Source organism: Physeter macrocephalus, chromosome 6, assembly GCF_002837175.3.
Source record: "Physeter macrocephalus isolate SW-GA chromosome 6, ASM283717v5, whole genome shotgun sequence".
Lineage (NCBI taxonomy): Eukaryota > Metazoa > Chordata > Mammalia > Artiodactyla > Physeteridae > Physeter > Physeter macrocephalus.
The window spans coordinates 14,948,906-14,963,464 of NC_041219.1; the positions used below are offsets into that span (position 1 = coordinate 14,948,906).

Consider the following 14,559-nt stretch of genomic DNA (forward strand, 5'->3'; position numbering starts at 1 on the left):
AAAAAGGTGAAACTCAATACTTTCCAACAATAAAAAAATAAAGAAATCTGACGTTAAGAATCATAATTTGCTTGTTCTGAAACAACTGATGATTTGGGGGAGACATTCATTGGCTTTAATTGTCATTGGAGAAATTTTTTTAAAGTATGGAATGCTAGAGATAGAAAGGATTCTAGAAGTTAAAAACTATATAAATTAAATACCTCATTTTACAGAAGAATAAATTCTGACCCACAGAGAACTCTTACCTTAGGATTAAGGCACAGCAAGGAGTAAAAAACCAAGACCTCCTGAACCTTTTCCCCTTCAGCTCCCCACCTCCCAAAAAACCAAAGCCCTCAAATTCATTTTCACTAGAAGAGAATAATGAGTGCCTATGAACCTCTAATTTCTGTAGGCTATATGGTCTCATTGAAAACACCTCAAAAACCTAAAACTGACTAAACTTAAGAGAAAAACAAAACAAGAATAGTTAAAATATGATATGACCTATACTGGTATTCAAAAATCACAAAATGCTAACTGCTTGTAGTGCTGTTAGAGAAGTATCATTAAATTTCACCATAAAAATAGAAATGAAGCATAAATACATTGACAGAAACTAAAGATGTAATGATAGGAAAGAAAACATTTTTTTAATTAAAAAAAGTTTTCAAAACATTTAACATTTTGTTACTTTTCATATATTCACCACAAATATTACTATAAGGATGCTACTACTTACAACAGGCCATGCACTTTGCTAGGCATCAGAGACAAAAGATGTATATGACTGTATATGAATACTATGTGCTAGAAATAAAACCAAATTAATCTGGTTGATATTTTAGTTAAGGAAAATATCAGTTACATAACTAATTTTTCAAGAATAAAATATTTAAAGAGGTTAGGTTTAGTTTCCTAAGATGTTCTTTCTGAAGAGGGAAAACCAAATTCAAAGCTAGGGACTATGCATGATATAGCAGACAGAACCCTGGACTGATTCTCCTGTAATATGGGGCCTAGCTTTAGCTCTCATACTTACTAACCACATAAAAGTGGAAAAGTCACTTAATATCTCTGGGACTCAGTTTCCTTCTGTAAAGGATATCATAAAAGATAATAGGTAAATTCCTTTCCACATCTATGATTCCATACCAATTGGCTGCAACAGGAAGAAGTGAGCAATGCTCATAAAAATGTTTAAGCACATAAAACAAATTCACAGACCCTTTAAAAAATTTAATTAACAAGTGCCTTCTATGTACCAGAATTAAAACTAAGTGAATGTAGTTAACATACTTAAAATTATTTGGCTTACACATATACATAAGAAGCCATTCTTCACCAAAAGAATTTTAAAATGAAATTCTCAAAAATAACAACAACAAAAATCGTTAAACATGCATCACATTTCTTAATAATGAGGTGGAAGGGGGAAACAATGAGAAGAATAAAAAACCTGTTTTTGTCATGTTACGTCTAGTTTTCCATGAGTATGATTTGTTTGGTATGTGTTTAGAGTATGCGCTTAGATCTTCATCAAAAAAATGTTCTGAATTAAAGAAACCATTAAAACTAAGATGGCTAAGTATGAAGACAACTATCTGGCTCAGTGCCTTTAAACAAGAACATTAATTCTGTCAGAGGTGGGTTACCAAGCCTAAAGGCTAATAACTGCTAATTAAATCAATTTACATAGTTCTGAGCTGATCTAGGTTATCTCATGCATTAACCTACTGAAGAGATAGTCACCAACTTCCCAAGATTAAAAAACCAAACAAAACAAACAACTTTCATCATTGGGCAAGATATATCAGCAGTCCTATTAGGACCTTTACACACCTGCGTCTCTCCCTGACCTCTGAAGTGGAGGAGACAGTGCCAGCAGTAGTTGTAGTCAGGGTTGTGGTAGAGGCTGCAGCATTTACAACAGTTGGAGCAACAGGAATGGTCACTGCCGTAGGAACACTGTCCTTTTCTTTTTCAGTACTATCCTCAGCCCACAAACGATTTGAGGTACTATAGCATCATAAGCAGCAACACAAAAAAGAGAAAAGGAAAACAGCTAAACAAGGAAAGCACTTTCTAGCAGCTGAAAACATGTGACTACAGGGATGGATTTTTTTTAAAACATAAGGTGAGACATCGTTCATCTATGAACCAAAAAGTTCACCCAGAGCTGTCAAAGAGAAATTTACACTTTAAGCAGCTTAATGCAAGGAAAGTTCATAAGTCAGGAACTTAATATTTTTCCCCAGACATGCATAAGTGCCTCTTTTTGGAACCAATTTTTGTTTGTAAATCATTTTAACAAGGTCAATGAAAAAATCCAGAGCCCCACAATCTTCTAAACAAAAATGCATGCACATACATAAGCACACAGTAGGCCTGAACACAAAATGTATCTGTGACTCACCTGCTTTGTGTGCCTGCTGAGGAAGAACCCGTTGTAATCTTTGTAGTAGTGCTTGTGCTGGAAAGCAGGCTTTTCTGAAGCCCAGCTGCAGAGGTAACTGTTGGTGTTGATGTGGTGCTTGGAACACTAGAACTAATCAAATCATCTTGTCTTCTACCAAAGGAGCAACTAAAGGAAAGAGTCATATCTATATAGAATGTGTTTGTATGTGTATTCTATAGTCAATGCCTACACATTATACAGATTCACAAGGCTAGGAAAAAAATCTAAAAGACTGTGTTCCTAAATACGCCACCGGCTCCAGCACCAAGAGTTGCATCTACAACTTGCTAGAGTCTAGATGATTTCCCTAATTTGGTAGTGTATCATTTTACTGCATCCCCCACCCACCAACAAGATTCAAAGATGATCTGATAGTTTACATTTCTGGAACTGTTCCAGGTCCTATGGTCATGCCAGGTTGGGTCTGGAAAAACACTCTGCTTTGGTTTTACTCGGGGAAAGTTAAGACTTAAGCATTTTCTAAGAAATTGTTTCGGCAATGGGTCACATCCCTAGGAGTGACCCATGCCTATATTATACTTGTTGATCTTTTAGTCTTTCGTTGGTTGCTTTTAGCAGAGAAAATAACACATAGATTTTCCACCCCCTCTCCAATATGATATTACCAACATTCCAATTCAAGGCATTTCCATTCCTCTGAGTTCTAACACAAGTAGAAACTTTCTAGGTCACCACATGAGATCAATTAATTGATCTATTTCAACTGCTCTAGTCAATTATATAATTGACTTATATATAATTACATACAGAGTTCCTTTTAAAATATGCTATAATCTAAAAGATACTTCATAGCATATCAAATTTAATTTAAAAATATGTAATATAATAGGAAGGCATAAGTAGGAGTGAATTTTCACCCATCTTTAAATATATATTCTGTGTCTTTAAATGAAGTTTTATTTAAACAACAAAAATATATTTAATAAAGGCACATTTTTAATGTTATATTAAATTGAGAGCTCCAAACTGCCTCATATTTTAATAAAAGAATACATAAAAGTTACTTAAGAATTATATTACCTTTTATGATAAGTTGATCCTTCATTAATTGAGCTATTCTTTTTGAGATCATCTTCCCATTTTCTTCTTGTATATGAACTACTTGTTCGCAAACTTGAAGAATCTCTGTGAAAACAATATCCTTCAGATTCTGGTAGATAATTTTAAAATAGGGTTAAAGAAGCTGTATTTTAATAAGCATCTGTAGAAGCAAAAACTAGTAAAATCCCATAGAAAAACACTCTGGAATATTTATTAAGAAGTGAAAGTAATTCACTAAGATTCCAGTTCTAAGATTCTATCCCAAACGTATAATCCTAACTATAGGGGGGAAATTTAAATGTTTGCAGAGGTTTTATTTATGATGACAAAATATTAGACAATTTAAATGCCCATAGTTTGGGGAGGGGAGATGGTTACTTTAACCTCAGCAAATCTACTCTATGGAACACTATGTACTAAATGAAAAACAATGCTTATTGAAAATACATACTAACATATAAGACATTACGAGATCTTAAGTGAAAGAAAAAGTCAAGACACAAAATTGAATATTATAACATGATTACAATTATATTAAAAATTCTCATACTCTGTATGTGCTGAAAAGTAGGAAGAAACTAATTTAAATGTTGACAGTGATCAAGTAAGGGCTTTTTCTCCCTTCTGCTTTCTCCTTTTCTATTATGTTCCAAATATTTAGAAAGCATATACTAGTCTGTGACCCCATCTGCCACCACTGCCCCCTCATTCCGTTACAACCATAATGCCTTCAGTTTTTTTGCTATTTCATGAACATACCAAGCCTGCACCTCCTCAAGTCCATGTACTTGGCGTTCTTCCTATTAGGAATACCCTCCATCTCTTCCTGAAATCCATATCCCGCATAATTACAACAATGCTCATGTTTTAACTCTCAGGATAGATAGTAAAGATTTTATAGTAAAAAAAATAAAACAAATCATGATGAATCCACCTGTTTTCTTTCTCTTCAATGTCAGATGTACTGGCTAGTCGTCTTGGTATTGTAGGTGCGACATATGCAAGCCTAGTTCCTTTACTATCTTTCTCCTACACAACAGGGAGAAAAAAGAGTGAAAATAAATCTGTGATGATTATAGGTGCTGCTAAAAGTATTATGGAAAGAGTATTCAACAATGTATAATTACACAGCCATCATAGTTTATTTTATAATATTTCCATAATTCCGAGCTAAACTCCAAAATTGATGTCTATCAATATTCAAGTACTATAAACACTAAAAAACAGCCTGTTCAAATTAATTTTCTTTTCCGTCTTCTTTAATCTAGAATTAGCTCATTTTTTAACATAAGAAATTCCTCCACATTTTAATGACTTTTTCTGAAACTTCTGTAACATGTACTGTAATGTAGTATTGTAAGATAAAATATCTTTACTTCTTTCAGAGAAATAAGGTCTCAAATACGGTTCACTGATAAGACTCAATTATTTACATTATACAAGCTATTTACTACCTTGATAGTCTATGTTTTAAAAATATAACATTAAAATATACAAAACAAAAAGTTATTTAAATTATATTTAACCAAATCTGGCTGAGAGTGTAGTGACGATGACATCTGTTACATTCTCATTATACTGGCATCAAGTACTTGGAAAACAACTGGAAAATAAATTTATACAAAATAAAAACTATTAAAATTACCTAATGAGAAATTCATTTCTGAATTTCTGATACATGTAAACACTCCTGTATAGAGCAAGAAAACTGTAAGGAAAAAAATGTCCAAGCACTAAAAATGCAATAGAAAATAAATAATCCAATTATACAAAATAGCACTGAATGAACTGCGGTGCATTCTATTTAATGCAATTTAATACTGCCTTTCAAAATATAGTTATTAAAATTGCTCACTAGGACAAAGCTGTGATGTATCAGATGAAAAAGTAGGTAAAGAAATTGCAGATATTGGATAAATGCAACCTATGAGTATAATCACATTCTAGAACAAATGTGTTCCTAAACTTTCAAAACCCTCTTAATAAATAAAATTAGCTTGCTCCTTGATACATTTTATTGTAAACTCTCAAACAGAATAAAGGATTCCTTTAATTGAGTATAGTCTCATAATTTATGTTTTGGGCAAATACACCTGATCTTCCCAATAATTATATCCCATATAGATATCTGCTTAAGGTAGGTACATTTGTATTATCATGTAATTCATTAAGTCAGGTGAATTAAGTTGATACACAGACCTAATGATACATAGTAGAAAATCCAACGGATCTGATTCCTGGAAAACAAATTATCATAGTTTTTATAGAAACCAAATTGTGAAACAGATTACCTTTTCTTTATTATCCAAAGAGGAGGAAAGTCTGGGACTTGAAGCTGAACGCATAACACCTGCAGTGTCTTTTTCTTTCTGAGCCTCTTTAGATGCTGTGATTTCTGCAAGTGCGCCATAACTACCAGTCTTTCTAAGTCCTAACCTCCAAGATGCAGGAGACTCATCTTTTCTCTCTTCTTCTTTGGGAGAAATTTTTGTAGCTGAAGTTGGAAACTGTTTTTATTTTATTTTATTTTTAAGGAAAAGGAGAAAAATTATACAATACTGATCAGTCCTTAAACTGAAAATGAGAAGTTTACAGATAATATGTTTAAAATTATAGTTAATAGTTTCAGGAGAAACACTTTTACTAAGCAGGTTAATGTCTTAGTCAAAAATGTAAAGATCTAAAACTGAAGAAGGAAATATTACCTTTCCAGATGTTAGATTTAAGAACACACACTCCACACTTTGTATCACACAGAAAAATTATGATGCAAATACAGAGAACAGAAATGAGCACACCATAATGACTTAAAACCATGCATCTTTGAAACCAATATTCATATTAAACTTGTTATGTTGTAACCTAATATAAATCCTTGCACATCGAAAGGCCTCACCATAGATTTTTCACCCTTACTGGGCACAAGAACAATGCCAGTTTTGCGCAAGCCCTGCCTCCATGATGCAGGATCTACTGATTCCACCACAGGCATGATAGGAGCAATGAAATCATACTAAAGCCAATTAAAATAAGACAGGTAAAGAGATAAAGATTGAAAGTATGAAAACAGGAAAGGAAGTTATGAGCAAAACAGATTTTTCTTTTTTTAAAAGAATTTTATAATAAATTAAAACCCAACAACTGGGTAATTATCCAATCTTTAAAAGTCACTGGGAACAAGTTCCAGTTTTAGCATGAGAGAATCTGAAAGAATCTAATACAGAAACTTCTAAGGCAGTTAAAGGCACATAGAGCAGATAGTATTATAGTATAAAGTGAAAAAACTACTGCCCTTGAATTTGGTTTTTATTCACTTTGTACTTGGGTTAAAAAATTTTTAATCCATCATCATCAACAAAAAAAGTAATCATCAGTATATTTCTAATTATAATATTTAATTCATTAATATTTTAAATATCATAGCCTTAAATTTACTGATTGATTTTTCCACCAAACATTTCAACTAAAAACTGTTTTTGTACAAATATTTATTTCATTTTCAGGGCTTTCCAACTGCCCTAAAAATGAAACATCTGTTGTCTGTAACTAGTTCACCTCATTAACTTCACTTACAGAGTTTAAATATTCAACCACAGTTAAATATAGATGGTAAATATAGCAACTATTTAGTTACTACAAGCATAGGATATAGATTAAAAAAAGAAAAAAAAAACCCAAGCAACCTTTCTTTCACACTTATTACCAAGGTTTGCCGTAACAGCAGTTTAATAGAGCTTGTTAAAGCACCCATAACATTGGAGGGCTAATTCCTAGACAAAACTGCTACAAGATACCTCTAATACTTCCAATAATTAATTTCTAACAATAAGGTTGCAAAGAGACTCAAGATATACAAGCATTTTTCAGTTCCCAAAATGCACACTGAGGCATTCCAGGGTGCAAGAACAAAATCACAGGGGTGCTGTGGGATATTTTAAAGTTTTGAGAGAAGTACAGTGACATCTGTTGGACACTGCACAAATTGCCATTATTAACTTATTTGTACCTAACTACTTAATAAATGAAACCAAGAGGTATTTTTTTTTGGCCAAATGGTACTGTGAAAAAAAAATCAGTAAAACACTAAGGTCTCCATTGACTGAGAAAGTCCAGGAAGCTCTGTAATATTTTATATAATATGATAGGCAATGAGATGATTCCTTATTGATTTCAGAGTTTAAAGTCATGGTACTCGAGAACAGAGGTTGGCAAACTTATCTTTCTGTAAAGGGCCAGATTGTAAACTTTAGGCTTTGTAGACTGTAGAGTCTCTGCTGTAACTACTCATCTATGCTGCTGTAGCACAAACCCAGCCATAGGTAGTACACAAATGAATGAATGTGGCTGTGTTACATAAAACTTTATTTAGGGGCAATGAAATTTGAATTTGTGTCACGAAATACTCTTTTTCTTTTCATCCTCCCCTGCCTCTGCCAACCATTTAAAAGTATTAAAACCATTCTAACTTGCAGGCTGTACAAAAAACAGGTAGTGGGCCACCTTTGGCCCACAGACCATGGTTTGCCAATCCCTCCCTACCCCAGAACTTTCCCCAAACTGGAAACAAATGTTATTCCTCCATGATAAAATCGTCATATAGCAAATAATATTTGCTGAGTGTTACAACAGAAGCTAACATTTAACAAATGTTTACCTGTGTGAGGCCCTAAGCTAAGTGATTCATATGGGTTATCTCATTTAATCCTACAATCACCCAATGAAATAGCATTTTACTATTATCCAATATTTAGAGTTGAGAAAAATGAGGCAATATTATCAAGTTTGAAATTTTGTTGCACTGTTATGACTGATATACCTCCTCTCCACCTAACATGGATTTAAATACTGGTTTATGTGTTGAAAAGCATCTATCAATTTTTGGTATATAAATAAACCTCTCTGAAAAACTCAAGTATACCTAGTCCCTTAAATTCTTCTTTTGGTTTTTATAACCAGGACACTATTTTGACTTTCCTACTCTCTGACTACCCCTTTCCTCGTCTTTTTGTTGTTGTTGGTAGCAACTATCCTTGTCATAGCCCTGTAACATAAGCACTCCAAGAGTCTGTTCTTGTATCTCCTATCTTCTCTTTATACTTTCTTCTGAATGTTGGAGTAGGGTCTTCTTATATCCTCAGGCTAAATATTAATTGTATTCAGCTTATTCTCAAATTTGTTATTCTCCAGCTCAATCTGACTCCTAGTCCTGAATTTCTATTTACCTGTAGAATGGACTATACGTAACTAAAATTGGAACCTGAAACTCAACATGTTTAAAGTCAAACACCTTCATTTCCAAACCAACTCTTCCTCAGTTCCCTATTTCTGTTACTGGCACCAAAAATCTCTTCAATCCCCTAAATTTCTTTTTTTTTTGGCTGCATTGTGTGGCATGTGGGATCTTAGATCCCTGACAGGGATTGAACCTATGCCCCCTGTGCTGAAAGCACGAAGTCTTAACCACTGGACGCTGGGGAAGTCCCAACTCCCTAAATTTGAAACTTCGTAGTCATGTTAGACTTCTTCTCTGTCATCTTCCTCCATCTACAAATTAAGTGCCAAGTCTCTAAATCTCCTCCTCTCCTTTATAAGTCCACTGCCACTTCTCTGGTTTATATTCTTATCATGCTAGGCAACTTCAATGACTTTCTAATAAACTTTCTCTCAGTCAGTCTCTCACCTTCAAATACACCTATACATTGCTGCCAGAATAACATTCTAAAATTCTCTCATGGCCTTGTTCAAACATCTATGATCCTCTACTATCTATCAAATTATGAAAATGTTACCATAGTAATGAAAACATTCTAATCTGGCTCTACTTTTCCTGCTTTACTTCGTATATGTATCCTATAAATCAATCAAACTAGACAATCATTTTTCCTGCAACATTCCACATTATCCCTACTTTTGATCACACTGTTTCTCGTCGCTCTTTTTCAACAGACTGTACAAACTCTCCTCTCTGTTAGCTGAAATACTACCTCTCATTCTTCAAGATCTATCTCAAATGTTCTAACTCCATTACGTCAAATCAAAAATGATTTCTTCCATTTAAAAACCATCATTCTACAATTATACACTTTTATTGGTATACTTCATATACCCACAGCACATAGTAGTCTTTTACTAGATTTTATTATGATGTAGGTTCAATTAGCAAGAACATGTAATTCCAAGAAAACTCTGAATTTTTACCATCTAGCAAAGAGAATATAGTTTATGCTTATTGGAATGTATGTGTATACAGCAGAGTAGGTAATCTTTTTCAGAGATCCCAACAATATTTATTTTGACTAGAGAGTTATATATAAACAGTTAGTTAAACTTATTGTTAGTTGAAACTTTAACTAACAATAAACTTATTGTTAGATAAAAATTTAATATAAAATGTATATTATTTAACTTATTGTAAGTTAAATAATGCGATAAACTTACTATTTTTAGTTAAAATAAATCATAAGATCAAACTAATGGTTTTATAGATAATATATCCATATATCATAGGCCTGATCTCACTGCTAAAGAAATAGTTCTATAATTTTAGCTGACAAGTTAACAGCTTAAGAGAAGATCATTTAAAGTGAATATACCTATGTTTCTCTGTAGTTATCATGAGTTATTACAGAATATAAATGATATTTAATACTGTTTTAGAGCTTCCAGTTTCGTGATCTATTCCTTGCCATGAATGTTTGTGTGTGTGTGTGTGTGTGTGTGTGTGTGTGTGTGTGTGTGTGTGTGTGTGTGTATTTATATACATAGTTTATGAACTGGTGGAGGAAGCTAGAGAACTTAAGATAACTTGTCTAGATAATAGAAGCAGAGTACTAAGTGGCAACCTAAAAATAGACAGAACTCTTCTCTTAATTAATTACAAAATCTTTTACGATGCATTTACAAATTAAGAATTCATCCAAGGAAATTTCTGTTAGGTCTCTAAGTTACAAGGAAAATCCTGAAACAAATGAAAAAAAACCACTAAAATGCTAAATTAAAGTAAATACAGTATCACTGAACATGGTAACAGGCTTTAAAAGTCATATAATACTGATAAAACTTAAAAATACTTCATTTTTTTGTACACCATGACTTTATTACTTTGAATAAAATTTGCCCATAAAACTTTAAGAACAAAGACTGAAACAATGTAATCTTTAAAGCAAGTTATGACGCTTTAAATGGAGAATAAAATGGATTTTCTAAATATGCAAATTAGAGAAACAGTTGTCATTAGATCAATTTAATTACAGAATCAGAAGTAATTCTGAATAAGAACTTTTATAGCAAAGAAATTACTGGCCCACTAATCTAACAGAGCTATTAAGTATTTGCTTTCAGTGAGGGCAGCTGGCATAAACTGAGCAGTAAACTGCCATAAATCTAGGGTTATGCTTGAGAAAAATATAATTGATCATAAGAACCCTATTGTAATTATTTGACTACAGTAGGAAAGAGATTGCTTAGTTAAATACTCAAAAGACTGAAGGCTGGTTTCTTGGCCAGCTATTCCAGGGGGAATGGGGCTTTTGGGAACTTGATAAATGTACAGTTCTAACAGATAATCAAAAGAGCTAAAGTTTATTATTCACTGAAGAAGTATAAAGGGGTTCTAGAATTAATAAAGCTTTAGTTAAAGCAGCTCATGGTGATACCAGTTATGGCATGATAACTATCTTGAAAATTTTGCAGACAGACTGTTTCTGGAGAATTTCATTTTAAAGCATATGAAATTATGACCATTTGAGGATGGGTTCTAACTGAATTCAAGAAACCCTCAGTTCTAGAATACAGAAGGTAATAAGATAATTCAGTCACAGAGTCTTCTGATATTCAAACTGTACCAGTGAAATTCATACGTTTCTACCACTAAGAATTCATACTACTGCTTTCCTCTGGAAGAGTTTTAGAGGAGGATTATTAATAACAGTATGGATTTTTAAAGAATTCTCTAGTTTATGATTTTAAAAGGTTCAAATTTTGACCACTTGGAGCCAAATCCAAAGATAAGCAAAACTAACAATATGATAGAAACACTGTGGGGATTTAAAATCAGTCCTCAAACCCATGCAAACCAAATAATGTGAGATAAGCAACAAAACAAGAAGTCCAAAGGCAGAGACTTAAATAAGTAAACACAATGTATAATCCCTGAGTGGACCCTTAATTTGAAAAATCAAACAGCTAGAAAGATGTTACTAGGAGGACAACTGGGAAAATTTTGAGTATGGTCTGTATATCAGTGAACATAAATAATGGTATTATATCAATGTTAAATTTTCTAAGTAGGATGATTTCAGTGAGGGAATGAAGGATAACACCTTTGTACTTAAGAGATACATACTCAAGTATTTAGGAATAAAGTGTTACAGTGAGAGCGTTCAATTCTTAAATGGTTCCAGGAAAAAAAAAAAAAGCATGTGTGAGTGGGAATATGTCTACGTGTGTGCATGTGCATGCGTGCGTGCATGTGTGTGTTACACAGAGAGGGAAGTGAGTTTGCTCCTAAAAGTTAGGGAAGGGCTGGTGGTGAGAAGCCTTTAAAAAGAGACCAGGGCTTCCCTGGTGGCGCAGTGGTTGCGCGTCCGCCTGCCGATGCAGGGGAACCGGGTTCGCGCCCCGGTCTGGGAGGATCCCACATGCCGCGGAGCGGCTGGGCCCATGAGCCATGGCCGCTGGGCCTGCGCGTCCGGAGCCTGTGCTCCGCAACGGGAGAGGCCACAACAGAGGGAGGCCCGCATACCATAAAAAGAGACCAGTAGGTTAAAAAAAAAAACAAAACCCCACAGAAAACCCTTAATCTTTAATTAGAGTTAAAAGAAGTATAGGTTCTGAAACAGCAGGGAAAAGTCTTTATCAGATCAACAAAAAGTAAGGATGAAGAATAAATGGAGAACAAAATAAGGAAGAGGAAGGAAATGAAACTAACATTTTGGGAGCACTCAGTCACTAGCCAAGCTCTCTCAATTACCGCTTAACAATGTTAACTTATTTTCTCTTTGTTATTATTTTTGTTTTGTCCTTTTTAGGGGGAACAGATAAGGAAGACAGTCACTTGCTCAAGGTCACAACAAATAACAAGAGGTGGGGTCAGCAGTTGACCTCTGGTTTGTTCTGACATACCTGGTGCTTTGTAAATGAATTAGAAAATCTAGATTCCAGTTCTCTCAGTAACTTGTGGTAGTACTTTTCGTGCTTAAGTTATACACATGTGAAATTACCAAAATGCACCTTTACTCATCAGAAATAAAGGATACAAACCCCATGCTTCTCAAAAGTTCAATGGAAATAAAAAACTACCATGATCAGTAGTTTTTCATATGAAAAATTTTATCTTTCTGCTATTTATTGGGTTGGCCAAAAAGTTCGTTTGGTTAATGAATATGTTGCTCAATAAAGTTCTTGGTGAAAATGAAAAAGTCTCTTATTTTACTTAAAACCAAACAAACTTTTTGGCCAACCCGATATTTTTGTTAATGATCAACTGTGATATCAACTGCAAAAAGTACTTGAAAAAAAGAATATACTAGATTCAGAGGAAATAAAGAAAAATATATTCTTATTCTAAAACCTTAAATAAACTTAGAACTGTCTTAATGCTTTAGCTCAAATGGTACTTACACAGAATACATTTACTTTTAACAAACACAATTTTGGCTTACCTTTTTAATAGGTGATGTAGGTGTTGCTTGACCAGATGACACAGTAGGTGTTGTAACAGCTACAGGAGCTGCTTGTGTACTAGAAGTATTGGCATTAGTTACAGAAGCCATGGATTTTGTCTTATCTTTAGGGAAAGGAAAAGGAAAAAAAAGAACACTGAGAGTCATGACTCTAGATGAATTCAGTTTCAATGGTATTGAAAATAGCATTTTATACTGTATTTTTGCTTAAGGTTTTGTTAATTCAGTCTTTTCTCACTATTATCCCTTTTAACAAGTGACATTTTCAAGGAGTTTCTAGAAATGTCTCAATAGGTATGAGACTTAAATAAGAACATGACACGACACACAACCAGACTTTTAAGAATAAAAAGCACAAATAAAATCTGACTATCTGACTTGTGTACTTTTAACACTATGGAAATTTTTTTTTAAGTTTTAAATTAATATTTAAAACTTGAATACATGAATACAATGTAACTTCAAAAATGCAAGAGCTATGCAGTTTTCCAATGAATAAACAACTTACATTGCTTATCTAAAACTTATAGCTCTTCTTTATTCTAGGAAATCTAAAAGTGCTCTTTGTCGATAATGACTTATATTCCTGTCAAACAGTATGCTTAAATGTCACAAAGAGCATTCCTTCTCACCCCTAAAAAGTCTAAAGTTAAATGGGCACAATATCAGCTAAATTAGGTTAAATCTCTTCTCACAATGTATCAAGACCATTTCCAACTAGCAATTGATCACTCAGAAAAAGATTTTTGAAATATTAGAAAAAAATTAATATGATGCTAGCAAAAATTCAAAGACTGCATTTGAACACATAAATCAAACTGGCCTTTAGCAAAAGTCACATATAAATTTAAACCTTTAAATTAACTGTAATTTATAAACAGCCTAGAAAAGTTCACTTTTCAAATGGTCAAAAGTCATTTTATCCAGTTTTAAAATATTCCTTTAGTTTCAAAATGGGATAGGACAGGTATCTTTCTATACTTTTGTGAAGAAGTATACTGCTTTTAAAGCCCTATGAGATACTCATTTTCATTATACTACCTCTCTCCCTTCTTTAGGTCAGTTTTACAAAGAATCTTCCACCATAAATTACCATTATGATTAAGTAGACAACATTAATAAATCCTTATCTTTAGGGCAAATACAAACTTCCCACTAATAATTCTGAATTTGCAATGATTCAGTCAGTCCTATTTGTGACTAAGAAAACATCTGTAAGATGTTAATAGGGTGAAAAGCATAATCTTAAACTATATCAAAGGACAAGGCCAAACTGGCATATTTAAAAATCACTATAGGGCTTCCCTGGTGGCGCAGTGGTTGCGCGTCCGCCTGCCGATGCAGGGGAGCCGGGTTCGCGCCCCGGTCTGGGAG

The 14,559-nt window shown here is 33.5% G+C and overlaps 1 protein-coding gene across 9 annotated transcripts in view; it reads right to left on the reverse strand.

Annotated features, from left to right (window-relative positions):
• Positions 1-14,559, reverse strand: part of PPP1R12A (protein phosphatase 1 regulatory subunit 12A) — a 156,024-nt gene that overhangs the window by 37,410 nt on the left and 104,055 nt on the right. For 2 of the 9 annotated variants that reach the window (XM_028490409.2, XM_028490407.2), the window contains exons 9-15: positions 13,165-13,289; positions 6,399-6,515; positions 5,794-6,009; positions 4,437-4,531; positions 3,482-3,586; positions 2,399-2,566; positions 1,825-2,001 (exon numbers count right to left, since the gene is read on the reverse strand). In XM_028490409.2, coding sequence (XP_028346210.1) covers positions 1,825-2,001; positions 2,399-2,566; positions 3,482-3,586; positions 4,437-4,531; positions 5,794-6,009; positions 6,399-6,515; positions 13,165-13,289 — 1,003 coding nt within the window. The remainder of the gene's footprint in view (positions 1-1,824; positions 2,002-2,398; positions 2,567-3,481; positions 3,587-4,436; positions 4,532-5,793; positions 6,010-6,398; positions 6,516-13,164; positions 13,290-14,559) is intronic. The other 7 variants (XM_007101004.4, XM_028490410.2, XM_028490408.2 and 4 more) reach the window with 6 other exon arrangements.